We start from the raw sequence: 21,249 nt of genomic DNA, 5'->3' as shown, positions 1-21,249 counted from the left end.
TTTAGGTACAACTGATAATAATGGGGCCTATGCCTGTATGGCTTTTAAAGAAATAAGTGGATCTAGAATACAAGCTCAACAGACAAATTGCTCATGGCCATATAAAGCAGTTTGCAAATACCCAGGTAGTATCACTTCTGTACTTATAGCAGTTCACAAGGATGATGAATAAAAAAATCAATACATAGTTTAAATATGATGTCTGATTTCTTGTTTATAGCGTAAGCAAGAACAAACAAACGGCATGTTGTCTTTTTGTGAATAGTAGAAAGTAATAAAGGATCTGTAGCGAGTCGTCTTATAATTTGCAATTTTATTTAAGTTCAAGAATTATGCTTAAGAGCCTATGGCGAGCTTACTTACACATTCCCTAAACTCGTTGAATAAAATTCTGTATTATATGACGACTCGTGACAGATCATATCCTTTCATTAGATCGTTGTAGTTCGGGCGATAGAACAGATATAATGGAAAGACGACCAATTTAACGCGCATACAAATGCCTCCTTTTCGTCATTTTAGACTGGGATTTTCATTTTTCGTTCAACCATACTTAAAATTTAATCTTACCCCATTCAAGGTAATACTTATTTAATAATTTTGTCTTCAAAGGAGGCATAGGCTACTCGGTGGATAAATCCCCGTGGAACCAAGGAAGAAATTTCTGCAGAAATGCTGAACTAATATCCGATGGTACACCAATGTATAGTATGGAAGACACCAGTTACATTTTACCTGATGATGGAAATTACTACTGGGTAGGATATCGGCGTACAGTGAGGACTGTTAGCGGTATGGTTCTTTTATATTGTAATTACACGCTCTTTGTTGCCATCTGTATATCATTATACGTGCTGCTTATTCAAACTATTGTCGCAACACATCAACACTATAATGATTATAAATAGAAGAGACTTTGTCAACCGACAATGTTCATAACGTTATGTTGTAATGCTCGTCAATGAAATTGTATAACTGTATCAGCCGGCGGCATTTGTAATTAAATACATTATATTTAATTCCTTTTTTTGTATTATAAGTATGTTATCATATCACGAACACGAACGCTATGATGCACAGGATTTCTTTTATCTAGATCTCAACGCTTCTTTTCTCGATTGTTTTCGTTTAACAAGAAACGAAAATGGCATTTCACTTACTGTAGAGAAGTGTACAGAAGGAATCCGAGCTGTTTGCCAGAGGAGTACGTATCTTCTTTTAACATCCATAACTGTGTATTGTGTTTTTTGTATGTACATTTTGTTTTTAAGTTCTTTAACTACTTTTAATGACTTTCGATTAGACTATCATAAAGGCGTTTTTTTTATTAAACATCAACTCCAGATCAAGTCATTATGAAAATGTAGATACATATTTTTATTTTTCGTATAATAAATGACAGCAAAAGTGAATCAATATTGTTTTTATCATCGTGATAATTACAAATTTGACAATTTTAATAGTAAGTATAATGTACATAACAAAATAAATCCCAAAGCTATACATACTTTTGTTGATTTCACTGCGAGTAATGTAATGTAAATTGTGTGATCAGCGTAATCGCTTGATACAGCTTTGACAGCGTGCTACTCTTATTAAGAAATAATAGCAACTACTGAAATATCATATAATCGCGAACAAATAGTTTGCAATAACTATGTGTTAATGTTTAGAACATTACAAACATACCCAATAACACAGGATCTTTTAGAAAATACACTACAAGCAAACAAACAAATGTTCTTCAATGATTTCTTGCTCTCTAAGAGAATAACTCTAACGATATCTTCAACATACACAAATATAAATAACAATAGCCTTAATCGAGTGTTAATATTTCACGAAAAAGAAGTTCCAAAATTTAAATGACTCTCGTTTTTAGACGCCAATGAATCATTGGAGCCACACCAATTTGCTATGTCTTCTAGTGTGGTACAAATTAGTGGAAAATGAAGGTAAACGCTGAGTTTGGCCTCTTTTTGGCAAAGTTTTATATGCGTTAAATTTAAAAATCGGAAAAAATGTACATCTACATATTATTGAAAATGTGTAAATTAGGATTTTCATGACGACTTTTTTCGTTCCTTTGGTTTTGGTTGTCCTTTTAACCAGCAATGAAAACTCCCAAATTCCAAGTTTAGAGCTTTAAAACCGAGTGCCAAACAAAACGTGTTTAAGTATTCATTTTGTTTTCATTAAAAGTCAGTTTATGAATTGCTTTGTAATAAATTCACGTTTATGATATTTCCTTGTGAGTATTTGTGAATGTTCTTGCAAACAAACTTGTACATGGGCACCGCAACCGTCGTAATATCGACTAATGCATTAAAAATAGCAAACAAATTCTAAAATGTGTAAAGAGGCAACATTTTGTCAATAAATAAGATACAGATATGTCAGGAAATTGATACAACCTATGGATCATCAACACATTTCATGCAAATGCAGTTTTCATATTGTCAAGAAGCTTTAGCAAGTGATGATCAAATTCCGTTTAGAACTTTTACATTTAACTTAATAAGAAGTAATTTTATTTGGATTTGCGTTCGCCGATTTTGTTTAAATTTGACTCGTTTGAACCTACGAACCTCCGATAAACAACAGCAGACTAAATTCACCGTTAACTTCTTAATTTTCAACATAAGCATCACAACGGAAGGCGTGTTGGAACACTTTCAACACAAAACAAACTGTTTTGGCTCCAATGATTCCCCAGTGCTTATATAGCACATGCAGACATTAACAAAAATGAAACAACTATTTGCTACACCGGAGCAAGCAACTTAATGAAAAGAAAATGTTTTAAAGCTCTGAAGTGTTTTCAGAAGCACCAACACACTAGGTCATATCGTTCATTAGTGGCAGTATCAGTAAGAGATGCTAATTTTTATATAAGTCTAATATAAATTACGAATGTTTGTTCAAAAAAGCTCTTTAAGGAAAATGCAGGTACGCGCTCATTTTATTTAGGTCATGTTATTAAACCCTCTTTCTCACTTCAATTATGTTAATAATCAAAAATCGAAAACATCTCTAACTGAAACTGCCGCCTGTTATTTGGTAAATATTCTATGAAGGCCACAATCATGAAGCATAATTCGAATACAACCACTCAATTGCATTTTACTTCATCAGTGTTCTCAGTTGTACATCGGGAGTATCTTGGAGTCGAGTGACATAACTCATGATTGATTGCATGACGTTTTTGTATCATTGATACAAGTGTTTAAAGTTGTGTAGGTAAGCTACTATCGTTACCACCTTTGTATCTTCGTTTTAAATGTCGTTATTTAAGGCTTTCCTATTTCCATGCAATGAGAAATGTGCAGATTATTTCTCTTGATTGGACTTATTTGCTCTCAAAAAGCCTGACCATCGGAACATCGGATCACCATTTTTCTATTCATAATGTTTTCATATGGAGATTGAAAACTTTTCAAAATATGATTTCTAGACCATCAATAATAATCATATCATTTGTTTATCTACCACAGTGCCTATAACGTGTGGTGAGACATATAATGAAGGCAAACGTGGGAAGTTTAGTTTTCCAAACACCACACGCACTTACGATTCTAATCACAACTGTGTCTGGAAAATAATGGCCACTCCTCCCGAGAAAATTGAGATTTACATCGAGTTTGATTTAGAAGACAGCGTCGTATGTATGTGCGATAAAATAAAGGTGATAACACACGAGGTCAAGATATGTTACTAAGTTTTGTTTATTATTTATGACTTATAACCGAAAATGCAAATCGTATTACAAAAGAAACAATGTTTAATAACTTTAATTAAAATGCATTGCAACCGCAAACTCTTATGATGGAATGGATTGTGTATTGTTAATGCAGAAGCGACAGCTCGTTATAATTTAAGTATTTATACTTACACTGACTTATGCTCGAAACAGTAAACCGTAAAAGAGCAAGACAGGATTTTGCTTACAGATATACGACAATGATTCACCGAAAGGACAAGCAAACAAAACACTTTGTGGTCACGGAAACTTCACATTCATTTCCAGTGGACCCGCTGTTGTCATTCAGTTTATATCAGACGAGTCCGTGAATGGAACTGGCTTCAACGCTTCCTGGAAAGTTGGTAGGTTTGAGGATTTTATAAAGAAAATAATAATTTGCAATAATATTTTAATGTAAATCATATAATTATGTTCATTCAAATTGCGAGTAACAGTGTTAAACGTAGCCCGCTAATTTTGTATAAACATGCAGGAAAGTCTCTGTTGACGCTCACTTGAACAACGTAGACTGGATTCACGACTTGTAATGTTTTACAACAAATACCATCATCATGTTGCTATAACGCTACCATTTTATATTCAAACACCAATGAGATTAACCAGAGTAATGCAACAACTATGTTTCAGACAAATTCAAGTCAAAACTGACTATCACAATTTCTTATTCTATCCTCACTCGGTTGTACTTTGGATCAGTGCGCCAAATCATATTGTCACTATCCCCACCCCTGACACATTCAAGGTGGATGTGGCAACAATTAAGCATTAGATAAGCGAGCAATGATTTTATATTTTTACCAATTCACCAATCACTTTTTATCATGTTCCTTAAATTGTGTTTTCTTCTATAACCCAGTTCTCACTTTTTTGATGTTGATTTGCTTCATCAGTATATTTTTTCACTAACAACCCGGCGCGCACCGTTCATGTCAGTAACACTCGGAAGAGGAGTTGACATTAAACAGATATAAAGAGTGGTTAGACGTTGTTAAGCATTCTATCATTTCTAGCGAGGGTGGCATCTACTATTCAGTGATTTACGTTTGACAATGCCAAATCTTCCGTGAGGAATATTAAAGCTACTTGCAAATTTAAGTGGTTATTTAAAAAGGAGCATGTCAATATTTTTGTTTTTAAGCTATAGGAGTCTTGTCCGAAATATGGCAACAGTTTTATGTAAAGCATTTGTGTTCAGCAACGTATTGTTCGAAATACATGGTATAATTGCATGTCCAGAAAAAGAAGAACCTACAACAATCCGCTCGATAACCACAGTCTTCAATACACAATCCTCACACACTGGTTTCGAAGGTAAGTTGAGACCTAAATTTATGAGTTATATTTTAAAGAAAGAATGATTGGTATGACATTCAAATCTATGATCTAAATATATGATATGATTGTAGAAGCAACCACCGTCTTCGACACCCCGACCTCTCATACTGGCTTAAAAGGTACGTTCAGTCCGTAATTAATGAGTTACATTATTAGACAAAATGCTGATATTTAAAACTGTATACCGTAAAATGACCACTTTTAGTCAATGGAATACATTAAGCGTAATACGGCATGCAATTAACGCGTGGAAATTATACCTTTGTTAAACAAGTATGGTTCCTTAACTAAGAGTGAATACGAAAAAGTTCAATAAAAGTGAAAGAAATGGCGTTTTCTATCTAATACGAAATTAAACAGAATACTGAATAACGTTATTACTAACAAATAAGTCCTAAATGTATTTGTTAAATTGCTTCTTTGATGTCTTACATTTTAGTTTGGCTGATCGTTGTTATTTCCTCGGGAAGTGTTGTGTTTGTGCTGTTGGTTATCGTTCTCATTTGCTGCTGGAGGTGCGTACTGTGTTTCATGACACTTTTTCATTGTTTACATAGTGATGAACAATGCCTTCTATGGAAATTTGGTCTTTCAATATGTGAAATTTATTAACTAAAGGTTTAATTAGTAACACCAGGAATTGCCGATAAAAACACACGACGATTTGATTCAGTAGGTACACCACAAGATATACGCTTAACATAATTATTTTGTTTACGAATAAAACGATCTCATTAAAAACAGTTTCCGAATACTTGTTAAGTATTCTATTGGAACAAACCTATCGTAATGAAAAAAAAACACCCGACGTCGAATCATGACTTAAATAATTTGAGTTGAACGACATGAAAAGATTTATTAAAATCATGTTTTGTTCTGTTTCATTATCTTTATGAAAAACTAGCAAAACAAGTGCAGTCGAAAGTTAAAACATGCATCCCCTTCATTGTCACAGAGTCAACGCCAATGACACAGAGCAGAAAAATAAACATTTACAAACCTGAAACACGGAACAACAACACACAACTCAGCAAACAACACACTTCATATATAATATTTAAAACAAGGGGTTTATCAAGGATTGTTAGGTACCGCATTGGAACTGTCAGTAAATTGAGAATTAACTTTGGGATAAACCAGTTTGTGTGCACTCACACTTATCCAAACAATCCAGAAAGAAAGTAAAAACAAAATATGATCAAAGAAAACATTAAATTGAGAAAACGTACGAACAAAACAAATAATAATTATTATAATAGGTAATCCTCAATTAGTGCTATGATAAGGAATCCGAACTCTTTCTGCTGACAACTGAATACAATTCAGAGTTCCTAATGCAAATACCTTTTAATGCTATGATTCAGTTATGGTTTGAAATGTTCATATTGTTAAATTTACATTGCAGGCGACACCAACGGCCAAGGGAGGAGATCAAAGAGGAGTACGTGTTTACTAATACAGAATTCGACAGTAATGAAATAATCACTACATGTGACAAAAGGCACGGCAGTCCCTTAACAACCGATTCAAACAGACTTGACAAAATCATGGAAACTTATGAAACGGTACCCAGTGAACTTTTATCAGCGGATAGTACCCAACCGCAAAGAGCAGCTTTTATTTCTCCAAACGATGATTTTACACACGATGCTTATAACAGTTTGAATGCAACTTTGAACAATACTTTCGCTAGCCAAACAGACAATGTGTACAACCATATAACAAAGGATGAAACGGAATACTCAGTGTCAGTAGGTTTTAAAACACCTACGAAAACTCAGATAAAATGTTCGGACAATGTTTACAATACGCTCCACAAAACCGAGGAAAAGCTCTATGATCACGCCGATGTGTCTGGTAAACCGGACAAACGTACTGAGAATCCGAGTGATGAAACTTACAATCAGCCTGCACGCACAACGGATAATGAGTATGACAGCACCTGTTCGCATACACGTGTGGCCGATGACTGTGAATATAATTATATTAGCAAATGAATAGACAAGTTATTATTCTGCAAACGGAAAATCGTAGTTTCGTCCTAATACTCACTTATTCCACGTTCATGTTCAATGGCCAAATACATATTCTAGATAACATTTTAAACTATACTCAAGATATGACATTCAAGAACTGGAGAGAGGTTTCAAAAAGCTAACAATGTATTTTTTGCAATGACTGACACATATGATCTTGATCCGTAAGTGAGCTGATCTCTATGTGAAAACGAGAATGCAAATTGATCTTTTTTAGCAAATTATGGAATTATATCACAGCCAGTGATATTACTACAATTAATCGTCTTCAACTTTTCATTTTCAAGAAAGGATTTTATTGTCGAAATAGATCCGACAGGTTTGAGTCCATGCAAGGGGAAGTACAAGTTGCATTTATAATTAATAATTAGAAAATCGCTTTTCTTAATTCGACTCTAATATACCACCTAAAACATTTCCTTAGTATGATATTTTCACAAACAGAAAGATACATGTTTTCCTGACATTTGCAAAATAGTATGAGAATTTAAACATCATATTTGTATAAACGAAGTGTACCCTGAACTAAGAGAACCTTTTATGTAACAATGGATAAATACTGTAAAACGTCTCGTGCTTTCAATGACAAAAAGAACCTTGTCAGAGGAACTTGAAAGGCGGAATTTCATTGCCGACATCAATCAGTTGGGCGCCAACCTATCCGAGGAAGTATTGTTGTTGAACGATGAAACATTCTCCCTGGCACTTCTTGGTGCAGAACTGTCAGGGAAAGACAGTCAGGATTTGGGTCAAAACGTATTGAAGTGATTATATATATTATTTATACCTGTCTGAATGTCTACAAAAATACAAATACAATAAAACTAAGCTTTATTTAAAATGTCATAGAGGGCGATATTGTTTTTTGTTTTTTTTGAAAATGTAAAGGAAATATTTTTATTTGTTTGTATAATTATGTCATTCTTAATCAATGTTTGTATATAATCTGAATATCATCATCAATGGTGAAAATAGTGGGAGTGTGCATTGGAAATAATCGATATAGTTAAAACGGTAGAAACACAAGAAGTGAAAAACTTGGACGGTCAGATCAGCAGTGGAATTAGGTTGCTCTGAGTCATATTGAGGAATTCCGAATCGTTTACTTTGACAAACGCAATTCTTATGTTTAGAAGGTTTCCCAAATACCATTATATACTTTCCTATAGAAAACAAAAACATTTCAAAGTTATTATTAGAAATATCATAGAAAATCACTTTGGAAACCGATAAACATGATCAACTTGCAACATGAGCAAAGTATGTCTAGGTCGCAACAAGCTTGAAAGAAATTGAGCTTACAGACGCGGTCGATTGGCCGGGAAAATAACTGAGATAAAATTAGATGTTTTTTTGGGAAACTCCGAAACCTCCATCCGTCTACGATCCATAATTACAGGATCTGTCTGATCACTAGATGTCGGGCCTCATCTCCCCCGTAAGCTCCTTAACAACCATTTACAGAAAACATATAGATATAATTACGTAGATTTTCTTAATCTGCTTCGTAATGTACCAAATTTTTTCACCTTCGTCAAGGACGACGTGCTATTTGTAAGTTCTATGCCTCAGATTAACTATACTTACATTTGTCATTATAGTATTCACAATTTACATCTGCCATATATACACTGCATAAAATCACACACGGGATCGCGCGTTTTAGAATCGATGATGTTATTCGTTCAGTGACGCACACAGACCTACACGTCCATGTTTACAAAAGTTTTACAAGTTCCGAAGTACAAGGATAAACGAATAAGCCAATACCTTATTGGGTAACGGAAAAAAAACGAAGATGAATTTGAGGAGCTAACAAACCGGAACTTCTCAACTCAAGATATTTCGAACAGCTTATACGAACCAGACACTTCAGACTATACTCAATTACATCTCGGACCATGATGATTAGTTTTAATATAATTATAGTTATGTCACCCTTTGATTGAATAGGAAACATACTGTAGTTCCCATTCATTTTCTTATCATTATTCTTTTTCTTGACAAAATGTATGTCCGGTGCAGAACTATAAAATCTACTTGAAGGAATTGACTGAAACTTGAAAAATGTTTTCATAGTTATATGAGGTAAATCAGGTGCACCTTTTAAAGAGTTTTCTACCCTTGTCCATGTACTTGTAATGAATCTTTTTTCCTGGCACTTAATAAAAAGCTACTTGAAGAAATTGTTTGAAACTTGGAAAATTAATAAATAGTCATGTCAAGTTGTGCACCTCTCAAGAATTATAGTGAATAGGGGGCTTGATTGTCGTGTTATCTCCCCATGTTTTATATTTGTAATGTTTATGTAAACAAAACTACTTCACTCTTCCTTCAATATTATCTCTCGTCAACAAAGCTCCCGTTTAAGGGGAGGCATCAGTTTTTGAAAGAAGACGCTGCGAAATAAATATTTCTAGCTCTTGTTTTTTACAATAATTAACTTCGTCATTTAATACATTTTAAACAGTCGTTATTCGTTAAAATGTAAATGAATATAGGAATAAGAATGAGTTGAATCTCATCACAATGTTTATAGGCACTGTAGAAAGGATTTCTGAAACATGGTCTGGTTTTTTTTATGGATAATGGTCCATTAATGGTCTAAACAATGGTAGAGTTTCAATGTTTATTATAATTAAACAGAAAGGTAAACAGTTTACTTTTCATTACATAAGCATAAATCAATAGTACTTAACATTCTGCTCTGTTTGAATCGAATAATCATTTTGCTCATACAGATCAATTCAAGTGCGTATTGAATTTTACAGTATAGCCTAAAATTATGAATGTTTTCATATCATACAACATTTAAAAAAATCATCATAAACGCAACGAAATAAAACTGCAATCGCAACAATGAAAAATCAAATTGTGAAATGGAAAAATTAAACCGATAAATGGGCGGTTATAAAACGTAAATTGGCAATACATCAACGTTATTAACCTGAAATGCATAAACATACTTTTGGACTGTTGTTAATGAAATATCGAGTTGTACATGTGTAAAAAATATCGTTAACACCGTTTTTCGTAGACGCATTAAAACATTTTTATAACGCATATGATGAATTTACATAATAAAGCACTCTTTCACCATAAACCTTTTGTTGTAAACTTTAAGGCTCTGTTGATTCGATGTAACGTATCGGTTCCCTAAACTAAATGCCTTTAAATGCTTGTGCGCACGAATCATTTGTGCTAATAGACGCCACCTGGCGATTATTATATAATAAACAAGAGCAGACAGTTTTCTACTTTTTCGTTTCACTCAAACGATTAAAATGATTGTTTTCCCTAAATAACACTCTTTAACCTCCAATAAAAAACGACAACAACAACAACAAAATCAAAAACGTAATAAAGCTGTTATTTAGTAAAGTTCACAGAGAAGCACTTGCGAGCTTTAAAGAACAGCAAAGTCATATAAATATTATTTTTTTTTGTCCTTATATTGTGAAAGAAGAATTTTCTGTCATGCTTTTCGGTGAAATATCAGCAGTGTAAACAACAATTTGATATATTTTAGGGCAAAACTAAAGAGTGAAAATACCCACTGTAAGAACTACTTTTAAAATCAATTGTAGTTACTTCCCTTTGTCAAAACTAAATACACGTCATTTTTAACCTGTTTGAATAAAAACTCAGTTTACCGTTTATGTTGATTATGGCAACCCCATTTTAAAACATTTTTTCTGAAGCTGCTCGAAAATTTGCTTCCTAACAAAACATGTGGCGTCACAATCTCTAGTAGCTAGATAGATAGATAAATATTTTATTCCCTCCATATATATGGAGAGCATATGGCATGAACATATTCATTCCGTAGAAACGAAGTCCTGGCAACGAATTTACATCACCGTTTCCGTGGCCTTGTGGTTAAGGCATCCGCCTACGGAGCGGAAGGTCGAAGGTTCGAGTCTCACAAGGGGCTTGTTCTGACATGGCCGGTTGCCGAGCCCAACTGCTAGTTAAATCGAGGGGTACCGATTGCCTTCCTGCCAGGCGCCTGGCATTTGGTATAAGGAATCGGGGTAAAGATGTTCACGAATGTAGGTGTCTCATAAGCCCAACGGACTGCCCCTTAACTAAAAGGGGTGACACTATAATAAACAAACACTTTACTTTACTTTTACATCATGCGATTATTCAAATACGCCATATATCGCAAATGGCTAGAAGTTTTATATAAACCATTTATTCGGGCTCTGTTGAAATATATATGTGGTCTGAGACAACTTAACGAAAGCTGACGAAAAGGACCTGAAGAATGTTCAGCATCAGGTATACAATGTGTCAATGTTATCAGTGTCGACATTGTAATCCAAACACCCGGGAAAATTCACATACTGACTGATAAATTGAATTACCCAACCTCACGTCAACAGTTGGTCAATTGCTTAGAATATAAGCGGCCAGTGGACCCTGCTCCCCCCTCCACCCCCCCCCCCACACAGGGAATTTTGAAGGTTATGATTTATTTACAGCTTAAGCAAAACGCCACAATATGAGATCTGTTTACGCTCTGACGGAGGGGGCATAAGTAAGTAACGGACTTTTAGACAACGTTACCATAAGTAGTCCATGTATAATGATCGCTTATGAGATCAAAGTTGATAAATCATCGTTCTTAAGTTCGATAAAGGTTTTCTTATAATTCATGTGTTAAAACATAATAATATAAAAACATATGTATTTGTTCGACATAACTTGTATAAAGGCATTAACATATATATTTTAATTCATACTCAATACAGCGTGAAAAATCATTAAAATGTTTACACACATAAACATCAATCGATAAATAAGTTAAAAAACTAAATTCTGTAAGATAAATAAGATTTAAAATTGTGCTCATGGAACGGGATAGGCAACTATGGAATAGGTCATTAAAACTCCAATTGTGAACAAAACTGCCCTTTTCCTATGGTCAAGTTACATGGTCCTTAGAAACTGCTGATAGAATAGCTTTAAAAACCATGTGAGGATGTTGCACAAACATTTGTCGTCAATGCAACACTTCAGAGCCTATCATGAGTACCTGATACATTTGGAAAGCTGGTTGATTACCCTGATTTATTCAAGTAAGTTGAATGCAAAAAGTACTGCGCCAACATTCTTGATGTCTGGTCCCGAAACAAGAACTCCTACGAATAGATGGTTTTTATAGGCAACAATGACATACTAGTAACCTAAATGTCATGTTTACTTTTCGACCAAGGGAAAATTGACTACTTTACAGAAACGTTTTGAGACCCTGTTATTCTAAGAGAAATATGTAAAATCTTACAAGGCTTGAAGGTGCCAATGTTGAAATATTTCACAAGATTGTCTTGTTTTCATCCTAACAAGATGCCGCCATTTAAACGATGATTGTTAGATCTCCAGATGTCCTAGATGTTTGAGCGAGGTATTTCTGTTGTTGTTTTTTCATACTGGTGTAGGTAACAAGCGTCGATTTTTCTTTGGAAATGAAATTGATCAAAACTAAGGAGAAGATATTTGTTCAGTAATATTAGCCATTCAAAGTTTCACAAGGTGTGATACAACCAATGGCGCCCCATTAATATGACACATTCTAAAAAAAGAACCTAGTTTTGCAAGGTTTCTCTAGACTCCTATAACAGTATCAACATGAGTTGTAGAGCACCCCTTAAAATGCATGGTCATCTACAAATTGTACGTCTGGCAATACTTCCATGAAAATTTCCCATTACAACCTTGAGATATAAAATGAAGTGGTTGGATAAAAGTGCCAAGTAGTATCGAAAACGTGTGGACATGTGGTAAAATTGTTTCACAAGAAGTTGTTAAAGTTTGTGTATTAGGGAAGTTACAGTGACTCAGAAAAGGATGATGAGGATTTGGCACTTAATGATATGACCGACATCGTATTTGAAGATGAATCTGATACAGACTTGAACAGGATGTTGCTATATTACGAGCATATCGGTTAAAGTGACACTCTTATTCAAAATTTATACACACACATGCATAACCAACATAGATTTTGAGTGAAAAACCTTTTACTTTTGAAACTTACGCAATAATGCATTTTTGGGAAATATTATTTACTGATAACACGATTGTAATAGTGTATCTAATATCTGAAAGGGAATCTCAGGACAAATATTTAATATTTTTTTTAATCTTTAATATCATAATTGTAAAAAAATACCAAAATGTAAAGAGAAAATCGTGTCGGAGACCGGGTTCGAACACGTGTCGCCAAAATTGCAGTTCAGTGTTGTATCCAATGTGCTACGAAGGCTTACCCTAAACAGTTAACTAAGAAACAAATTGAACATTCCTCATATTTTCATAATATCAACATAAGTGAATTCAGTAAAAATATAATCAAACATGTTTTTCTCATTATTGTTTTGTTTCTATACAAAACTGATTGCGGGCCTATTGAAACATACATCATGTTAATTTGACTGACTCAAGAAGCACTACTCGCATGAACTTTTCCCGATGGCAAAAATACGCCAACACTATGACTTTAAAGGGACTATACACCAGATTGGCACCAAAAAAGTTTTTTTTCTGTAACGAATCTCAGGACAATTATTTAATAAAATGTTTTCCTCTTTGTTATCATAATTGTACAATAAATACCAAAATGTAAAAAAGAAATCGGGTCGGAGACCGGGTTCGAACCGGTGTCGCCAAGATTGCAATTCGGTGTTGTATCCACTGTACTACAAAGCCTTACCCTAGAGAGTTGGAATAATTAAGGTACATACCTAACTGGGTAATATCACGTGATTGCATTGACTAGCCAATCACGCATAAGGAATGAATCCTACTAGGTAGACATTACTAGCAATCTTTTTTAATGGAAAAAAACCCGAAAAAACTGCGAAAAATAAATTAATTGTAAACTATGTGATACCTCAGTAAGTAAGTTTCAATGCATTGACAAAAATATTTTTCGCTATTTCATCATACGGAGTGCACCCCATTTAGCACGCAGTTTTCTGAGATTGTTGAGTACTAAAGATTTACTGTGATATATTTTCGTCGCATAATATAGAAATGCAGTGTTGTCTGCGTCTACACTCGGTATCCTTTATAAGAACAATTGTTTTCGACATTTACTTATCCTCTTTGGTTTAGTGAAACATTTGGATTATAACATTTTTTTGTAAATTATGCAAAATTGGTAAGATGTATTAGCATTACAATTTGTCACGTATATGACACATACTTTTAACAAATGTCAAGTTGTTTTAATGTCATTTGAGAGAACTGCATGTAAGGAAACACACAGCAAATTTCTAGACTGTGATTTTTAACATATTGTGTACAATTATAAATTATAAATTGTCCCGTTGCATGGTTAAGGATATTCTTGTCAATATTTGTAACGTAAACTTCAATTGAAAGATGAAATAGTATAACTGATATTTCTCGTCCATAACCATAAAATATATAGGAGTGGTAGGTTATGACTTATCGAGTCAAGACGTCAAGTCATGTTATTGAAATTTGAATTAAAGTATTTGTGACATATCTTTAATTTAAATTTAATGATGTAATGATCGTTCATTTCGTTTTTGTAATTTAATCTTGCATAACAGATTAAAACTGTGATGTAAAAAGTGTGAAGTTAATAAATGTAGTCCTGTTTACTATAGAAATTTTCTGTAACGTATTTTTCATGCTTATTCATCAGAACATGTGATTGTTTTTCTAAATAATATTTGTAATTTGCTTTTGTGCCATAAACAAGGATCATGCAAAATGACGATGTATGCTCATTGTAGGCACTATTTGTTTAAAATGTATAAACAGCCAACATACTTTTCTCATGATGTAACGTAATATAAATGTGAAAGTTTAACTTGACATTATGTCTTATTCATCAGTACTGTCTGAAGTTTAATGTCTCATTAAAGATTTCTCATCAAAACGATGCAGTTTATTTTGATACTTGTTTTTCGTCATAAATAATTACAAGTTTTGAAGTAACGTAAATTATAGTATAGTGAGCCATGAAACATCTTGGTTTTTGCTGAAAAACTATTGGAGTGTAATATTACGTCATATACTATTAAATTCAAACAGTTCTCTACACGTTTCTTTTATAAAACGACAGTATTTTACAAGTGAAAGCTATGTTCGAAAGTTTAAAATCATTTGGTAACGAACTTTAAATTGCTGTAGTTTCCAAACACCCCGCTGCCTAGGCGTAAACATGTCTTAAATTTTTTGTAAGATGATACACTTTCATGAAATCATGGTCTACAAAATTCCCCCTGGGGGGAGCAAAACCCTTTCCCGCTCATAGTCTAACTATGTCACAGACTGATGGTGATATCTATATCAATGTATCATGCAACCAATTATCAGGAAACAAACTCTTACAGTTGGGAAACTGATTTTTATCCAATGTGAATCATATTTCATTTGTTTACACTTTCGAGTACAGTGAATGGCGCCCACTGTAATTTGATAAATGTTGTTATGCCTTGTTCATTTTAAAAATATTTCGTGCATTAACTGTTATCTTTAAGAACATAAATGCATTGAAGAAAGTACTTGATGAATGTTTATAATAATACAAAGTCTACGTCACGATCAAAGCTTTGCGTAAGGGTAAACTGAGGGTAGTCGGTTAGTAAAGGGTTATTAAAAAACGGGTTTATTAGAAAACATAAATTAAGAATACCTATTAATCTTCGAAAATCAGAATAAAAAAAACAGGAAATGTGTTGATTTCAGTGTAAAATCTTATTTGATTTCACTCATGATTATAGAAATCCACATTTTAACGTGGCGAAGAAAATATATTTTCATTTTTCAATCGTAATGACATTTTAAACTTTTGTTTACAACTTAAGACCAATTTCTTTGCAAATACCTTACCACAAATATATCTTTAACAGATTCAGCTTACTAACGTCCATTTTTAACACTCTGTCCTTAACTCCATTGTTGACAGCAGAAGTTTTTTTTCCAGCAGATCCTAATGAATGAACACGATGTTCCGACTTATCATCAGCATCAGGAACAAGTATCCAAACTTTATTCATCTCGTATGTTAGAATAAGATATCGCAGGCTTTTGCAGGTAAATTACCCCCTCTCCCTAAACCGATAGTTAAATCCCACGTTTCAAACCGAATAAAAATCGTTTCGTATTTATGACTGATACTTGTGGTTATCATTTGCTGTAGCAATTCTAGGAGAAGATCCACTTTGCCCGCCACGCCTTCGGGTAAAGAATCTGGTAAATTGTCATCCTTGTACGACTGCAAAAATAGACGTGCATGTATAAACAAAAATATTTCTGCATACCAATTAGTTATGATATTCAAAGGATTAATGCTACCATAAACATGTGATATTACAAAGTTGTCTTTATTTAAAATGATAGTTATACTTGATTCAAGGGAAGCAACAACATACAAACTCATATTATGATCTTCGTATTATCTTCCTAAAATCTTTGAATAATGCAAGCGTTCTATCTGGACAAGTAGCCCCTAACCCTTCCTCCGCTGACAAACCCATCAAATACGCAAAATAATAGAAAATTCAGTCAAACCCCATACACTTATCTTTAAGACTAATATTCAGAGCTATTTCAGTCCATAATTATGTGAAAAACATATCGTTTTTTTTGTCACCTTCGAAAAACAGTCTTACAACAAAATCATGAAAACTGGACATAACCTATTGTGTCAGTGCAATCTATAATGAGACTAGTAAATCTTGATATAACAGCATATATACTATATTGCTATATTACTTTATACAAATATCTTCTTTGCGTATAATTTAATGATTCATTTCCCTTCAGATTTGAAGATTTAATATCGCTTAACATCTATGTACGGACACACTTTTAGATCAAGTAAAAACACAGTATATCGGTAGGTATGTTTATCCATAGTACATGTATAACTATCTACGACCTTAATATTGATTACAGAATATATGAATTCCTCTTGTATCTGACACATTTTTAAACTCACGTACACGGAAACAATCACCTTAACGCTCCATACACTTAATAATTGAGTTTAAAACCCAGGGCGCTGCGATATCATATCCTGGCTTAAATACACTTTTATCAAAGCTGCAAATCTGTCTAGTTCAATTGAGATGCACACAATTATTATTTTTAAACTTATGTTAACTTATGGCCAAAACGAAAGGTGAGGCTGACTTGTGATATTAAAACAGAACCCCACAACTGTCAGGGGAACATTACCGGAAGCGCTGCACGTGAACAGGAAGTGACGTCAGCATAGAACAACAGCTGCCATGAAGTGATACGGCTTGACCTGCTCAGGTGCTCACACCACGTGGTTAAACCGTTCCTATAGCCCCGGCCTCATTGTTTCTCACACGTAATCGCAAAACTGTTTGAGTGAGTTTATCTCCTTTAACAGCGGCGTATATGTGTTGCTTGTAAAATATCAAGCGATTTACGATCAGGGACATATTTGAATGTTTACAGTAGGTTGATACGTTGCCTTCTGTTGAACGATTATAAGCCACGAACAGGTGAATGCGTCTGTGTATCGTTCGAGAGAAGAGAAGTGATTTGTTTTTCTGTTTTAACGAGCCTTTACCAATATTGCCAAGCAATAAACTGTCATGATTTTCGTTTCAGTAAACGACACAGTGGCTACTCCCAATAGTATTTAGATATAGCCATTCATAATCTATGTGCCATCACATAATGCGGAATTGTCTCAGTTAAAGCATTCATGTGCACTTACCAATGTGAGATATTCTTCAAGATATAGCTAATCACTTACAGTAATCAGGCTGACAAATGTTGTCTTTAATACAGCCATTCATTTGAGGTCACCAGAGTGAGGTGTTTTCCCACTTATAGCCTTCATGTGAATTTACCAATGTGAGGTATTTTCTCAGATACAACCGTTCATGTACAGTCATCCGGCTGACTAATGTTGTCTCTGATAAAGCCATTCATTTCAGGTCACCAAAGTGACGTTTTGTCCCGAAAATAGCCATTTAGATGCAGTCCAAAGCGTGAGGTATTATCTCAGATATAGCCGTTTATTGATGTTACCAGGGTGAGGTATTATCTCAGATATAGCCATTCATTTGAGGTCACCAGAGTGAGATATTGTCCTAGATATAGCCATTCATTTGAGGGCACCAGAGTGGGATAATATTTCACATATAACCATTCAATTGAGGTCACAAGAACGAGGTATTGTCCCAGCTATGTATAAGAGGTCACCAGGGTGAGGTATAATCTACGATATATCCATTCATTTGAAGTCAACAGAGTGAGGTATTATTTCAGATATTATCATTTATTTGAGGTCACAAGAACGAGGTTTTGTCCCAGCTATGTATAAGAGGTCACCAGGGTGAGGTATAATCTACGATTTATCCATTCTTTTTAGGTCACCAGAGTGAGGTATTATTTAATTTATAGCCATTCATTTAAGGTATCAAGAGTGAGGCATTGTCCCAGATATAGATATTTATATGAGGTCACCAGGGTGAGGTATAATCTACGATATATCCATTCATTTGAGGTCACTAGAGTATTGTTTACGTGACTAAATACACGTAACCATTTTTGATTATTTTGGGAATATTAACCCGCCAGCAGAAGCGCAGTTACACTTCTTTATAAAGAACGCTCCAACTTTAAGTTGTATGGGCCTCGTGAGCATATTTAAAACAATGTTTACACACTTGTACCATGTAAAACTAAACACTTAAGAGTACTATGATTACTATCAAACAACATTAATTAACCGTTTCCGTTTCCAACATGCTTCTTCGGATATCAATTCCCTTCAACGATAGCTTAAATTTAATTGTTTGCAAATTAAGTGTGTTTTTTTGCAGTTTTATTTATTGAAAACAATTTGTCCGTCTAACAGTATTTGGAGTTCGCACATATTTATGGGCCAATGACAATGATTTACCCTATCTATTGTAGCTTCATATCATGTTGAGCAGATTTGTTGGTGAATACAAACATTAATTTCGTGGAGAGCTACACATGTACATGATTTGGTAAAGTCGTCTATTTTAAAAGATCGCTCTGCCCTCTGCGCATGCGTGAAGTAACTATGATTGACATTTAAGGAAGCCGCTGACTAGATGCAGTTGAAGCTTACGCCATGAACCCGAATCGGAAATAGATGTGTAATCAGCTATTAAATCGCATCGGCATCAATTTAGTGCACAATTAAAATATTTCTCTGAAAATATTCAAATACAAGTCTTATTTACGTCTCTTCCTATGACATGCTCTTTATAATATACAACCAATCCAGCAAATTCAAGACCAAAATTTGCGATCATTATGATTATGAATAAAACACTTATTGAGGTCATCCCAGTAGAGATATGTACTATGCTTATAAACCTAGGTAATTCTTAAAACCTAAATATCAACATTGTGTGGATTTTTAAACAAAACGAAATGGAACTCTGGGAAGAGTGGTGTTAAGCCCCTCCTACAAATGGCTACCTGACCAAGTACAAGTGGACCAGGTTGTCATTTATCCGAGGGATGGTGATAAGGAATATTTTTGACTTTGTTCACCAACACCTCTCTCAACGCCACGCCGCATTCCACCATCATTATAGCCGTGTACTATCATCTATTTCCCCTACCCTTTCCGTCTTTTGTACATCATTTTGAGTTTTAGAGCCACTCCATTTATATAAATCACCATATTCCTATATCCTATATTAATTGAATACAGGAGTGTATCGATATTGCGCAACGTTAACTGTCTGTCTTTAACAGAAATCAAATGTTCCTCCCTGTTCGATCACCGCGTAAGGTCTAGTGTTTCATTATGTGATTTATGACATTTTTGTTAGCTTTAATTTGCGAATACTATCAATATTTTATGTTTGTATTGAACCGTCATGAATTTATTAATCAGTTTTTAGTGGCCTTTTGCTATATTGACTGTGAAATTACTACGATAACCATTGTTGAAGGTATCGATTTAAAGGAGTATATGTTTTATCAACACGTTTTTTCTTAAATTTTAATAAGCAAATACAATTTGTGTTTATTCATGTTTTCAATGCAGCAATTGGTCAGTCTACTCCAAGTCTTTGTAAACACAAAAATCTTCCGCGTATCCACTGATTTATTTTCTTTTTCACATATTTTCGCAACCTTCTTCGACTTCGTTCATTTTTGATACATTTCTGTAAAGGGTATTTAATTTATTTTTGTGTAATTTTAATTGTAGTTCAAATCTAGCAAATATCTAATTATGTTTTAATCATAGTTAGCAATGTCTGTGTATGTGTTTTCATTGTTTTGATACCTTAATATTTCTTTAGTGTTTGTTTAAATGTATATGTATTGAATTGTCTTCACAATTGCGCAACAAACATATACCTTTTGCTTTGCCGTGTCATTTATATGTTGCTAGATATTAAGATATCTTCGATATGCCACAGAGGTATTGTGTAATTTGTTTAGTGACTTGGTGTCTAAATTGAATTTCCATATTGTTTGTTGTTAGTGTTATGATCATAGACCATGGATCTTTAGGATTTTCGTCTCGAGTGGACAATTCTTCATTTGCTCATCAATTTGTATTGCAAACAGGTGTATTACTTTTCTAGACTTCATAACATATTTCAAGGTATATTTCATATTATATTGTTTTGGATTTTACACGGTCTGTCGATGTTTGTCTTCGTATCTACCGCTCTATGATTAACATTATGCACATATTACAATTTGTCATTTCGGAAACATTTATACGAAGAGGGGGGAGTATTAAGAGAGGTTCATGATATGCCAATTGTCAAATGTCCAATTTGTAATAATCATTTGTCACCCTCCCCCCCCCCCCCCCCATTTTCTATCATACATGTGTACATGATGTATGCATGATCTAAATTGACAACGGCAAAAATAAAGTTGGGAATAGAGGAATCCGATGTTTTAAATATTGAATATACAATTTCATATTGGGACCTTCGCTAGTCCAGAAATATCGTTTATATTTCCAAATCATTGCTTTTCTGACAGTCCATCTGCAAACATCTGACTTATAGCATGGCATTCAATATAAGTTCATTTCGTTCTCTAACGAATAACTTGGAAATATTTTACATTTACTGTACC

The 21,249-nt window shown here is 34.0% G+C and overlaps 2 protein-coding genes across 2 annotated transcripts in view; both read left to right on the top strand.

Annotated features, from left to right (window-relative positions):
- Window positions 1-21,249, top strand: part of LOC128217436 (uncharacterized) — an 88,912-nt gene that overhangs the window by 21,156 nt on the left and 46,507 nt on the right. Inside the window, exons 8-11 of the mRNA XM_052924588.1 lie at window positions 6-125; window positions 613-792; window positions 1,097-1,204; window positions 3,495-3,685. Of these exons, the coding sequence (XP_052780548.1) occupies window positions 6-125; window positions 613-792; window positions 1,097-1,204; window positions 3,495-3,685 (599 nt within the window). The remainder of the gene's footprint in view (window positions 1-5; window positions 126-612; window positions 793-1,096; window positions 1,205-3,494; window positions 3,686-21,249) is intronic.
- Window positions 3,945-7,959, top strand: LOC128217093 (uncharacterized). The gene is made up of 4 exons (XM_052923977.1): window positions 3,945-4,104; window positions 5,000-5,217; window positions 5,538-5,613; window positions 6,504-7,959. Exons 2-4 carry the CDS (start codon window positions 5,160-5,162, stop codon window positions 7,093-7,095), a joined length of 726 nt encoding a protein of 241 aa, XP_052779937.1. The 5' UTR covers window positions 3,945-4,104; window positions 5,000-5,159; the 3' UTR covers window positions 7,096-7,959.

Source organism: Mya arenaria, chromosome 14, assembly GCF_026914265.1.
Source record: "Mya arenaria isolate MELC-2E11 chromosome 14, ASM2691426v1".
NCBI lineage: Eukaryota > Metazoa > Mollusca > Bivalvia > Myida > Myidae > Mya > Mya arenaria.
This window is presented reverse-complemented; position numbering and strand designations above follow the sequence as displayed.